Source organism: Sinohyriopsis cumingii, unplaced genomic scaffold (genome assembly GCF_028554795.1).
Source record: "Sinohyriopsis cumingii isolate HCF-2022 unplaced genomic scaffold, ASM2855479v2 utg002187l, whole genome shotgun sequence".
NCBI classification, from domain to species: Eukaryota; Metazoa; Mollusca; class Bivalvia; order Unionida; family Unionidae; genus Sinohyriopsis; species Sinohyriopsis cumingii.
Window position 1 is genome coordinate 65,079 of NW_028316149.1, and position 14,785 is coordinate 79,863.

Below are 14,785 nucleotides of genomic sequence, written 5' to 3' on the forward strand. Positions count from 1 at the left end.
GGTAAAGATAATAACATACGAATGCTGGATGGAAGCCAATATTAATACAATATGGTTGGGTAGATGGATGATTGTTGTTTTTGTTGTGGGGTTTAACGCCATTTTCAGCACACGACAGGCCATACATGGCGGGCAGTATTAATGGTGGAGGAAGAACCCGGGAAAACCTCAGAAAGAACCACCAACCCAAGAGAAGCTACTGGCAAGCTTTCTCACATCCCCACATTGGCTGAATCGGAGACTCGAACCTGCGAAGACAGAGGTGAGATGGCAGTGATCCATAACGGAGAGCGCTTTAGACCACTCGGCCACTCGGGGCCTCCGGTAGATGGATGAACAGACGTAGATTGAAACACTATTGTTACCAAATTAATTTCGGATGGATTGACAGATGAATGGACATGCATCATACAAAAAAGGAGAAAATTATTTAAATTCAAAATAAGACACATGTAAACACTGTTGGAATTTTAATTAGAAGCTGATTTATTAAAATGTTGGTCAAGGCATGCCTATTCTAACACAGAATTAGTGTCAGTATAATGCATGAACATGTTTATTTTATTACAACAACAACAACAGAATCAATACACATGGATGTTTATTTATTTACAACTAATAATGTGTTAAGTGATCATTACTGATATAACCACATTTTGTATTTTACATTATTTATAGTTAAAAGAAAAAAAAAACCATTCAATTATGTCCCAACTTTGTGAGAAGAATCAAACAAATTTTCAAGTCGACATTCAAAGAAACAAAATGTTTGGGTCTTGTCATTATTATTCCACTCTCTGCCTGAATCATACTCTAGTTGTTAGTAGTGACAGTTTGCCAGAACATTAATCCCAGCATCCTGGATATTTGATACCAGAGACTGTCAAAAGTTTCAGTTCCGTTGTTTATCTTCCCATTGCTAACTGAGCCTGGACCAGTCCATGCCTGTGGATAAGGCACACACGTTTAATTCAAATCCCTTATCTCTAGCTCCTACTAAAGCAAGAGCAGAGTGGGAGAGCAGGTAGTTATGGGCTTGATACAATAAGCAACACTGGTTTATAGTTTTTGTGAAAATTTTAGCTTTATTTTACATAAAGTTGTAGGGCACTTACAAATGAATAAGTTAATCAACTTAATAACTGCAGTACAGATTATATCAGCTTGCTTGCAAATGCATAGAAATGAAGTTTGATAAAATCGTTTACTGAGACGCATAAATCGTTTTGTGTCCTTGGACCCCGAATGCAACATGCGGTCAAATAAACACATTGTAAGCATTAATGATCTGTTAGTGTATAAAAAGACTATTCACTTCACAGAAATAAACTATTAGGATCTAAGAAAAAAGAACTGTTTTGTGTCAAGTAATACACTTTTATGACTACAGATATATTCATAAAAGTATATATATAAAATGTAAAACACCTTAAATTCATTCGTTCCAATTCTCGTGGATTTTGTGTGTGAGCTAGACAAAGAATTTAAAGTCACAACAAAATATCTACCAAGCCAACATTCACCATCTGACCCCTTCCCCTCCTGTTTCAAATGCAATGGAATAGCATTACCGGCTTCTTTCTTATTTTTAATACGTTATGTATCTAATGTCCTGAGAATGTGAATGATACACAAGCAACGGAACAGCAATGCGGAAAAGTTGGAACTAATTGATTGCAAATTATTTCAAATGCAAGATTCCATCGATATAAAAACACTTATAAGATTGTAAAGTAATAAATGCAGATTTAGTCACTGTTCGTGTCCTTCATTTCCCAAAGCACATTTTATTCTAATTTATATATACATTTTGCACATATCAGAAAACTGTTAAATGAACAATTCAATAGAATAGTCCCATTTTTTCAAAGCTCATTTCAATCAGGTCTTGGTGCTACGTTGTCATGTGTGCAGATAAGCCACTTAGGATGAATTGACTTATGGGTAGATGTTTTCAAGTCCACAAGACTTGACAGTATATTTCTCCACTGACCTCATCTTTGTAGTGTATGTTTTGCGTATTTTGCAACAACTCCTTCAGCACTGACCTCCACAATACGTGTATTAATAACATTGGCATTCACTGAAACTTTACATATCGAATTTCGCCCCGTGAAGTCAAGGGGTTCCCACGGGGCAATTTTGGCAGGATTGTTTTGAATCCTTAATTGTAGAGAACTTTATGCCTTTACAATGGTCCTTAAGAGCACATGCAAACATAATTATTCAATATTACAATATTGGTAGACGTGTGGAAAAACGAAGTAGGCAATTTTTGTAAGATCTCCACATTTATTACAGATGTTAGCGATGAATAAGTTAATCAACTTAATAACTGCAGTACAGATTACATCAGTTTGCTTGCTAATGCGTGGAAATGAAGTCTGATATAATCGTTTACTGAGACGCATAAAGCGGTTTGGTTATATGGAAGATCCATGCAATTTGATACCCATTAATATGTACTTTTTACTCAACCACGAACTTTGATAATAAATAGTCTCATAGTATAGTGCTGAAATGCTTGTTTCAATTAAGAGCAATTCCACATTTACATTTCTGAAATGCTCAACACTGTATTATTACAAGAACATGTCTGTTTATGTCTCATTTTCAAATTGTTATTTTGAGTACATATTGTTAATGGCACATGTTCCAACTGTTTCTTCAACTCAAGCATATGTTTCTCTATGCATCACTTTTAGGAGACCTTTCCTTTGATTCTAAAGCTTCAAGTCTTATTTTCATATTCTGCAATTCGTCTTCAAATGTTTCTATTCGGTTGAACCAAGTTTTGAGTATATTGAGATATGTTCCGGCAGGAATAGTCGTAACTTCAATGCGCTGAATCTCCGACAATATTTGATTCTCAAAATTAGGGTCACCACACTGTTTACTTAGGTTCATCAGTGTAGAAGTGACACTGTTCCAACAGGCCTGATACTCACTGATATTCATCTTGCAAGAACTGGCATGTGCATAAATTTCGTTTCTGTCTTCTCTCAAAGATTGTATCATTTTCTTCTCCTTCTTACTCAGTGGACGAACAATATTTTGAAACAGTGCTGACAAAAGAGTAATATCATACTCCTTCAGGTTGGTACTTCCTCCACCTGGTGGAAACATGATGTCCATCTGTGACTGGTTGAGTATGTTCCTATTGTAAAGCCTATCAATAGAGGTTCTGTTACTGGCAAGGTATTGATCCAGAGTACAGGTAGGAGTGACTGTGTGATGGTGAAAAAGTTGTCTCAGGACCTGTGATCCAACATCAACTAAGGGATATGCCATGCGCATGAACATGTCAGTGTCACTGGTTGGTGGGGATGACAGGGGACCAGCAGCAGCTGAAAGACAGGAAAAATTGTATGAAGACCTGAATATATACATGTATAATTTGAAGTTGTTAGCATACACTTTTGAAATTATAATAACTAATTTATCTTATTATGCACAAGTGTATAATGGGTTTTATAATATGCAGGCACTATTAAAATGCTGAAACAAATACTTGAATATACCTTTTAGTATTTGAATAGTCACACACCGTATTCAGTTACTATTAGATTATTCATTGTGATGCCATAAAATATTTACTGTCATCACTACCGACTCGTGATGAATCAGAAAACACAAAGTCAGAATTTCTAAACAATTGTACAAATAATTGCAACCCATCTATCTTGTACATAAACCTGTCTTTTTGAACAAGAAGCTGAATTACTATGCTACATAACCATTCTATAATGCAAAAACAGAGTGGTGAGATTTAAAAGAAATACAAAATCTAAAGAGGTTACTTTGGCTCTAATATGAACTTGTGCATTCCCACGGAAGCCATCACTGTTTCATCTGCACAATTATTGACAGCCATTGAATATGGAAAATGTATAGATAGGACAACTACAGCTATCTAAGATACTTTAACAACTATTTTCTTGCATCAATGAAACAATGACATTGCCTCTCTATGGCCTGGCACTACTCTCATAAAACTTCTCTATTTCAATACTGACTTGTCTACTCAGCTAGCGTTTGTATCTCTATAACATATCATGATCATACAAGTCATGGATAATTGGTTTTAAAATGGGGCTGTTCTAAGTTTTTCTGTTGGAATTCCAAAATAAAGGCTTATACTTCAAAGAAACACTTTTCTGACACAGACCCTGCGCAAGTCACTTCAAAATAATCACTAGCCCTGACTCAAATTTCAATAAACCTGTCTCCAAATCCCATATGCCCAAAAAAGGCCCAAGTATTATTTGAACACAAAACTGAAATAACAAAACAAAACGAAATAGGAACTCCTATTGTCAAAAGATTGCTCATCTGTTATTGAAATGTGTATCTTCACACATATCTGATAACATTGATATAATATGGTTACAATTTTTAAATGCTTTTAAAACTAGAAAATTTCTGCCAGAACTGGTCCATTTCTACACAGAAATTATTCTGAGGAGTCATTGTAAAATTTTATTATCTTTTCTTTTAGTGACAGCAGGCAAATTGGACTTTAAAAGTGCATTGTTTTGTAAACGAAATTGTACTGACTTTTAAACCAGGATGCATTCTGCCAAATTGAGTCAAATTCTTGTCAGTACTCTTTGCAATGTATTTTCCATGTTTCCATTTTAAATTGGTATATACATCAATATTGGAGGGCATGTGATTACTATTTACATCAACTTGTAAGACATTTATGCTAGCATGCTCTGTAAAATGCAAATCTTGTTGAGGAATGTTTGCATGCAAATCTTTAATACTAATTTTTCTCCTATTTTTATGAACAACATAATTTTAACAGCTATGAATGATAATGAATCAGTATGATTGTAATTACAGGAATTCAAGATAAGATCATTTCTTTGTAATAACTAATACGCATTGAAACTGTCTGACATTCTTCAGCAATATCAAATATGATCCTGTCGTGGATACACTGGATGTCAGATTAGCAGGATTGTAATGTAGTATAAAGGATACATCATTATAAATCTTTTGGTGAAAACTCCATGTCATAATATTCATTAATAGGGGGAAGTAGCAAAAACAATATTTTATTATAAATCTACTGGTGTAACACCATGTTATAATGATCATCCATTTACGGAATGAAGAGAACACAAGAGTTTATTACAAATCTATCGATGAAACCCCATGTTATAATGATCATCCATTCGAGCGAAATAGTGAAAACAAAATTTTGTTATAAATATGTCGATGAAACCACATGTCATAATGATCATCCAATCAGGGGAAGTAGTGAAAACAAGATTTTACTGTAAGAAGGCTGTTGGTGAAAACCCAATGTTGAGACAGTCATCCCATGGGAAAGAGCAGAGATAATATCTTCAAGTTAACCACAATGGTGGCCATATTAAGGGATAGTGATTTTTAGTTAGGATAAAGTAGATACCATAGTAACTCTTTTAATGAAAACCCCATATCAAAATGACTTTCATTTTAAAAGGATCCGATCAACATCATTTTAATTTAAGAACAAAATGATATTATACAAGTCTTTTAATGAAACCCCATCATGATATAGCTATTCGTTCAGAAGTAGTGAAAACAAGATTTTCGAGCTGGCCACTGTGGCAGCCACATCAAACCTCAGATCAGCACCATTTTCATTCAGAAGCAAGCAGATGTAAGAAGTCGTTTGGCGAAAACCCCAGATCAGCACGATTTTCATTCAGAAGCAAGTAGATATAAGAAGTCCTTTGGTGAAAACCCCATGTCAGTAGGACTTTCCAATCAGGAGGAGTAGCAAATGCAATATTTGTATATGGTTGTTGTGGTGGTCTTATAGGATTTCATAATAGCACCATTTTCATCTTGGACTAAGTAGACATCATAAGTCACTTAGTAAAAACACTAGTAGTAGTGATAAAAAGATTTCAAAATGACCAATGCAGTGACAGCATTAGACCCCATAATAGCATTGTCTTCATTTAGTACTAACTAGACATCACATTAAACCATTCAATGAAAAATCCATGTTGATCTGACCATCCATTCAGAAGGACTAGCAATAACAGGAGGTTCAAAATGGGACAAATTAGACATCAGCTTGACACAGTTTTCATTTAGGACCAACTAGACATCATAGAAAGTCTTTAAGCGAAAACCCCATCTTGATATGACCATCCATTAAGAAGGAATAGTGATACCATAGTTTTCATTTTCACTGCTGTCACTGGTAACCATATTGTGTGTGCAAACAGCACCATTTTCATCTAGGAAAAACTAAGCACATGATGAATAAATATGTTGCATCCTAAGACTTATAGTGGAATAGTGATGTGACCATTGAGGACGATGAGTAACATGATTGACAGATGACAGTCAACTCATAAACTAAAGAGTTACAGTGCTTGGCCTTATGACAAGATCAACTGGAAGAAATGAAAAGAACAGAATAAACGAACTTTAGAAGAAATTTAATGCAAAAAGTGAATGATGATTCTGAAAGGGAATCTTGTAAATTATTGACTGGTAAAAGTATATAATGAGAAAAGTATATACTTACATCCATCAGCAGACTGTTCCTGAAAAGTAAAGGAAATAACAGTTTAAATTGTATTATTCATTGCTGTTTTCATGCCACCATATCTAAAACTGTCACCCTTACTAATGTAGGAACAGGAATTACCAAACACGGATGATATGATATAAATGCAGAGATTATGGTGAAAGGAATCTGCCGTATTCTTTAAACATTGCAGATATCGGACAAATCCAACATACTAAGCAACAGATGTTACAGTATGTGAGGACTACATTGACATGGGGAAATAAACATGCATTTGTTATCCTTCTTGAATTATATTAAACACTGCTATAAAGTGAAGTGAATGGATATATCAATGAGTTTAAAATGCATACATTCTAATCTATCATATATATTAGTGTATAAGGCATACAGTCTAACCTATCCTATAGATTAGTTTATAAGGCATCTATTCTAACCTGTCATATCGATTAGTTTGTCAGGCATATATTCTAACATATCAAATAGATTATAATATAACAAGAGTCCTTTGAATGATCTGATGCTCTAATGGGCAAAGAGAAATTGTAGGAATTCAAGGTACATGTAAGACTATGTCTTAATTTTAACTGTTGAGTGTTGAAACCATCTCTGATATGCTTTAACAAAATGAACATTTTTATATTATCTGTTACACATACATGTCAGCTTGGCACTCTGTCCATTAGAATAAAGTAGACATCATAAGAACTATTCTGGTGAAAACCCCATGTCATCATGATCATCAATACAGGAACACTGACAATACCATATTTAATACAGTCATTATGGCTGCCATACTGGATGTATAACTGGCACAATTTTCATTTAGGGCTTGGTGAAAATCTCATGTTATCATGAATCAGGGAAACTAGTGACAAGAAGATATTTAAGACAGTCATTAAAACAGCCATATTGGGTGTAGACTGGCACCATTCTCATTTATGACTGATAGAATCCCCATGTTGAAATAATCATCCAGGTTGAAGAAGAGTATATATCACAGTATTTTCTAGACGTGACTCGCCTTTCAGAAGAAATACAAAGATGTATAAGTTGCAGTGCCCAGAGTGAATATCAGATTATCATTAAATGGACATCATGTCAAAAAGACTTCCTGCTCAAGAAGAGGTGTGATAACATGATTTTTAAGATTAATGCCATAGCAACCATATTAGATGTCAGACTGGCATCACTTTTATTTGTAACTAGATAAACACTGCAAGAGATCTTTATTAAATTCTTCCCGCTGATAAGACCATGCATGTATAATGAATAACAATAATACGATTTTAATAATGACCACTGTGGCAGCCATACTGGACATCAGATCGGTATGATTTTCACTAAGGATCAACCAAATACCAGAAGACGACTTTTAGTTAAAACCCCATATTGATATGACCATACATGCAGGAGGAGTAACTATAATAAGAATTTGAAAATGGCTGCCATAGCATACATATTCTACATCAAATTGGCACTCTTTTTGTTCAGGACCAACAGCACATCACAAGAAGTCTTTGAATGAAATGCCAATTTTAATATGACCATCAATTCAGGAGGAGAGGCAATAATGAGATTTTACAGATGGTTGTCATATCCTGTCAGATCAGCACTATTTACATTTAGAACCAACTAAATATTATAAATAGTATTTTCATGACAGCTTCATGTTGATATAACCATACACTCAGGAAAGTAGTGACAACAGGATTTTCAAGATGGATGTCAGAGCAGAACCATCTTCAATTAGGTTCAACTTAAACCTGGGATGAATGTGTGTGCACAGTTTCATGGCAAACCTTCAAATAATTTAGGAGGAATAGAGATAACAAACTTGTGCTAATAAATAAACAGACAACGGATTACATATGATGAATGAATGATGGATGAAGGACAACAGATCATCCAATGAGCTCTTATTGTCTATGACCAGCTGAGTTAAATATCAGTATATAACAAATTACAGTTTAGCAAAAGGTCCACAATGAGACGTTTCTGCATATCTAACCTGAATGATTTCCAGTCATTATTGACGTAACATTCATACATGTATCTATACGTGTTGTTTTAAACATATAAACTCTCAGTCAGTGCACATCCCGTGAATTTTCAACTTTAGCGTCACAATAAGAAATGTGTTGTCTGCAAGCATTAAAAACAATTCAGATATATTAATGGATTCCCTACAATTTAGTGTGTTACAATATCAGAGATTTTAAGGTACATGCTTTCCTCTAATAAAGTATCAGGGTATAAAATCAGATTAAACTTAAATTATACCATGTTCTGTCTGAAATTAGCAAGCAAAAATCCAAAGAACTCTTACTCACCTCTTCCTGAAACCAGAACTTCAGTACATCATGGGAAATAATCACATGGCTCTTGTCATGGAAATGGCAGGGAACATCTGCATTCCCCTGCAGAGTGGCAACAGGGATCTGATAGTCTACACTGTATCTGTCAGACTGAGGACACTGTATAGACAACTCAAATTGCAGACTCTGTCCTAGACATCCAATGATACTGGACAGAGTCCTGGTGAGGAACTGTCGAACCTTGATACATAGTTTGTAAGATGGGGTGTTCTCAATGATCCCTGTTATTGTGACTCGTGCAAATATGCCATGTTCCCTGAAAAGCAAGGTCAATCTATGATGAAGGTCAAGGTCAAAGAGACAACAGCCACAGAAGATTAGATTTTCCATCTTCTGTCTGGCAATGGGCCACTGAGCCACACATGCTGCAAGAAGCCTGTGGAAGACAGGCGTGGGTAAAAACTTCCCCGTAAATACAAAGCAAATGACTGATGTATTTCCCTGCTGAGAATTCGGTCCGAGGGAGATGAGATCTTTTGGTGTTGCCTGGCGCAGCATGCATGGAGCAAGGAAGTAACCCTCCACCTGAAAGACAAAATATTTGAACATCTTCTTAACTTAAACTTATACAGAGTTCTCGACTTCATAACAAATACTCAAATGTACTTTGAAATTGTGAATGTTTGTATATATGAGTTAAACTCTGCCTTGCAATATAGGACTATTTGTATGCATGAATGTGTGTATTATGTGTATGAATGTAGGTGTGTATTATTTGTGTGCATGAAGGTGTAATGTGTGTATGCATAAAGGTGTGTATTATGCAGATGCATGAAGTATTATTTGTGTGCATGAAGGAGTATTATGTGTATGCATGAAAGTGTGCATTATGTGTATGCATGAAGGTGTATTATGTGTATACATGAAAGTATGTATTATGTGTATACATGAAGGTATGTATTATGTGTAGGTATTAAGGTGTTGTATGTGTATGCATGAATGTTTATTATGTGTATGCATGAAAGTGTGTATTTTCTATATGCACAACGGGTGTATTATCTGTATGCATGAAGATGTGTATTACTTGTATGCATGAAGGTCTGTATTATGTGTAGGTATTAAGGTGTTGTATGTGTATGCATTAAGGTGTATTACGTGAATGCATGAAGGTGTATTATGTGTATGTAGAAAGGTGTGTATTATGTATATGCATGAAGGTGTGTTATGTGTATGTAGGAAGGTGTGTATTATGTATATGCATGAAGGTGTGTATTATGCATATGCATGAAGGTGTTGATATCTATATGCAATAAGGTGTTTTATGTGTGCATGGAGGGTTTTTATGTGTACGCATGAAGGTGTGTATTATGTGTATGCATTAAGGTTTCATGTGTATGCATGAAGATGTGTATTATTTGTATGCATGACGGTGTGTATCTTTGTATGCATAAATGTGTATTATTTGCATGCATAAAGGTGTTTATGTGTATGTATGAAGGCGTGCTTGACATGTATGCATTAAGGTGTTGTATGTGTATGCATGAAGGTGTATTATGTGTATGCATGAAAGTGTATTATGTGTATGCATGATGTGTACTATCTGTATGCATGAAGGTGTGTATTACTTGGATGCATGAAGGTCTGTATTACTTGTATGCATGAAGGTATGTATTATGTGTATGCATGAAGGTGTTTTATGTGTATGCATGAAGGTGTTTATTATTTTTATGCATGAAGGTGTGCATTAGTTGCATGTATAAACATGTGTATTATTTGTATGCATGAAGGTGTGTCTTATGTGGATGTATGAAGGTGTGTATATTTTGTATACATGATTGTGTGTATTATGTGTGTGCATAAAGGACACAGTACTAATGATATGGGAAAATGGGAACCAGCCTGGAAATGGGTGAACTTAAAATAGAGTATTTATGGGTTTGGCTGACCTGGATTGGTTAATAATATAAGTTATGTTTTCGGAAAAAGAAAATTTTGCAAGTGAAAAAAAGTAGAGACATTGTTTTACTGATGGAATTTCAGTTCTTTAGCTGTCTTGAGCTTGGAACACTCATTATTTAAATTAGCACCAAAATCTTGGTGTGAAATTGAAAGCATGTTTCAAACACATGCAGGTCCAGGAAAAAAAAAAGTAGCTCATATTTTTTCCTGTACACAGAAGCTGACATCCAGGTTTCATCTATGCTGATCAATATAGGTTTGATCATAAGCACTCAGAAATTTGAAGTTCTTGAATTTTTAATAATATGGTGTTTGCATAGGTTTACTATGGGAACTGAATTAGTTCTGCGAGTCCTATAGACAGCCACAGCAATACACAGTGACTCCACATATGCAAGTGCAATTAACTTTACTAGAAATGCAATCATATGGTTTTATTTGTGGATAACAAGCAAAATTAATACCATTTGTAAACCACAGAGTGACTTTCACTGGGATATTAAACGCATATTCAGAAATATCAACTGTTGCCAAGGGGGGAGGGGGAACAGTGCGTAGATTTGACTATGTTAGGTGGAGTGTTTTGCACTTTGGTTTATATCTAAGCTATACATATATAAAATTTAAACAATTTACCATTTATAGAGTAATTATAATAAGCAATATGGTATTTCCTAGCTGTGTTTTGAAACAATGCTTCAGATATGATCACTTAGGTCTCTTCCACAAAGCTTAATGGTGATGACCTCTCGTTATTTTTCATCCCACCAATTTCTTTCAGTGAATGTTTTGAAAGTTCATATTTTGCATTTTAATGGATTTATGTCTACCTTACTTTGGTGTTAAATTGTATGTCTTCTGGGAGGAACTTTAGATAATTTGTGTCATTTAAATCTCCTTTTCTGTAATAATACATGTACACACAGATGGTCATCTTGACCTTTTACTCATTAATTATATAATATGACAAGGCTGTTGAGATATTTCAGTATTAAATTGAAGAGTGATAAATGGTGATATTAAAATAGATGATTCTTATTAGACAGCTTTATTTTAATATTTTTTTTCTGATTTTCTTAAATAAAGTTCAAATATTTAAATGTTGCCTGAAATGCACCATTGCTCTTTAGGTGAACATGAACTTGCAATATAATTTAATATTCATTAATGTAATCTTTGACAAGCAGAACTATGCACATTATTTACTTATGTACTGAACTACTATTCCTAGGGCTGTCAAGAAAATCAAGGGTGGATATAGGACACACGGTACTAATGATATGGAAAAATGGGAACCAGCCTGGAAAGGGGTGAACATAAAATAGAGTATCTATGGGTTTGGCTGACCTGGATTGGTTAATAATATAAGTTATGTTTTAGAAAAAAGAATATTTTGAGAGCTTATCCTGGTTGTAAGTGAATAAAAATTAGATATTGTTTCATTGATGGAATTTTAGTTCTTTTAGAGTCTTGCGTTTGGAACACTCATTACTAAAATTAACACCTGACTCTTTGGGACGGATTTGAAGGCACATGTTTCAAACACAAGCAGGTCCAGAAAATGCTGCAGCTCATATCCTTTCCTCTAATGAGAAGCTGACATCCAGGTTTCATCTATACTGATAAATATAGGTTTGATCATGAGCACTCAGAAATTTTAAGTTATTGAATTTTTTATATCATGGTGTTTGCATTGGTTTACTATAGGAACTGAATTAATACTGCAAGTTCTGAAGGTGTATAACATCTGTATACATGATGGTGTGTATTATAAGTGTGCACAAGCTAAAACTTAGCCTTGCAGGGTCCTTTCCAAGACTATTGCTTGATCAATAACTCTTAAAAGTCCCTAAAGAGTCCTTTCCAAGAATCTGTCAATAACATTATTAAGTCACAAGAGAGTCCTTTCCAAGACCATTGCTTGCTTTATAACTTTAATAAACCAGTGGTGAAAATAGAGCTCATAAAAAATACTATTTTATATTGACTGACCTTGACTTCTTCTGCATCCAGGTTGTACAACCTTGGTCTGGCCACAATGTTCAACTTTTCCATAAGTTGTAAAATAATCTCCTTGTTTTGATGGAATTCTGGGTGTTTCTCTTTTGTCCAAATGGCATCTAAAAAGAGATAGTGTTTTATAAAGATATTCAATCAAAAAAAAGAAACACTGTGTTTGTTGGTATATGGTGCATTTTATGCTTCATGTATATTTGTGTATTGTGTATTTTGTTTATGTGTGTGTATTGTTATGATGGAAATCTGGGTGTTTCTCTCTTGTCCCAATGGCCTCTAGCAAGAGATGTTGTATCTTGTAAAGATATTAAGCAAATAAAACTGCATAATGCCTGTATTGGTGTATGGTGTATTCTGTTTATGTGTTTACTAGTGTATTGTGTACTCAGTTTATATGTGTATATCGTTGTGTAATTATGGATGTTTCTCTTTTGTCCAGATGACAACTATAAAGTGAATTGAATCTCATTAAGATATTCAAGCACATAAAACAGCACAGCACTATTGATCCCATATCAAGCAAAATCGCTGCTAAGTAACAAAATTTAGTACATATAATGTCTATTGAAAATTACTTATATTTGTGAGTTTCAAGTTGTGTTGATTTAGTGACTGCAACAAACCATTCATTACAATAGGCAGTAAACAAAACTTTGTAGATAATGGGACTAACCATTCCATCCATAATTTCAGTACTGACAAGAACCTTGCTTACTTTTATTAATATAATCTGCCTGTAAAACCACAAACACTGACATCTAACAAATTCATTGACAGAATTGACAATATTTTGTCTCTTATAATCCTCGTGACTTGGTGGAATTATTGTTAAATGTGGGAATATGTAAGCATACAGATAATCCTACTTTTGACTGAAAGCATTCACCACACATGATCTGGCACTGGAAAGATCTATAACGGGGAGGTTGTTGTTCTGTCCAATTATGAACAGTAATGGTCTCCTCCACAGTTTAAAAACCACCTTTGCAACGGACTGTTGCCAAGATTATTCTGTGAGGACCACACAGCCACATATATCGTCCTAATGAAAACGTGACTGAAATTTCAGTGATATTTCATTGAATGTTTTAGTCAAAATATTTGCGAGTTTTCACTGAAACATTTGGTAAGCTCTCACATAAATATCATTCATATTGAGGTCAGAATTTTTTTTTTAAAAATTGACCAAAACTTTCAATGAAATTTCATTGAATTACCACCAAAAGTTCAGAGTTGCTACAGAGTATTTTACTGATATTTCAGTAATTTGTCACTATCACTTCAAACTGTTTCACATGAAAAAATGGACAGAAATTATATAGCACTTAATTAACCACTCTAATATTTCAATATAAATTAAGCAAAATGTATACATCTGTTAATGACATACACGATATATGGGAGTTCTACTGTAGACTATATGGGCTTTTGAATATGTACAAATTGCGATGCTGTTGTGATCACCTGAATGAGCCCTTGATCCGTAAGCAACAGTGACAACGGTGTGTGTTTTGGGATTTTAACATAGCTTTAACAATTTGAGTCATATCACTACAATGTCTGCAGTGTGGCAGTTTATAGTGATGTCTAGAACTGACGAATCATGCCGCAGACACATGGCATCATGTCCCACCCAGCCACATCATCCTGACACCAGGCTGACCAGTCCTAACACCAACAATGCTTAGCGCCAAGTGAGGCAGCTGCTATTAACATTTACATAAGAGGGTCCCCAAGTGGCCAAGTGGTCTAAAAGTGCTCACCGTTCCAGATCAGTGATATCTCACCTCTGTCTGCATGGGTTAGAGTCTCAGGCTTGGTTAACGTGGGTACATGAGAAAGTTTGCCAGTAGCTTCTCGTGGGTCAGTGGTTCTTCACGGGGTTTTCCGGAGTTCTTCCTCCACCAGTTGTACTGACCACAAAGTATAGCCTATCTTGTGTTGAAAAATA

At 34.8% G+C, this 14,785-nt stretch overlaps 1 protein-coding gene across 2 annotated transcripts in view; it reads right to left on the minus strand.

The window, feature by feature from the left end:
* Positions 1 to 462: 462 nt before the first annotated feature.
* LOC149770956 (uncharacterized) overlaps positions 463 to 14,785 on the minus strand; it is an 88,569-nt gene continuing 74,246 nt past the window's right edge. For both annotated transcript variants that reach the window (XM_089948942.1, XM_089948943.1), the window contains 4 exons: positions 12,811 to 12,938; positions 8,875 to 9,444; positions 6,539 to 6,557; positions 463 to 3,347 (listed from right to left, as the gene is read on the minus strand). In XM_089948942.1, the coding sequence (XP_089805068.1) occupies positions 2,689 to 3,347; positions 6,539 to 6,557; positions 8,875 to 9,444; positions 12,811 to 12,938 (1,376 nt within the window). In that variant the 3' untranslated portion in view covers positions 463 to 2,688. The remainder of the gene's footprint in view (positions 3,348 to 6,538; positions 6,558 to 8,874; positions 9,445 to 12,810; positions 12,939 to 14,785) is intronic.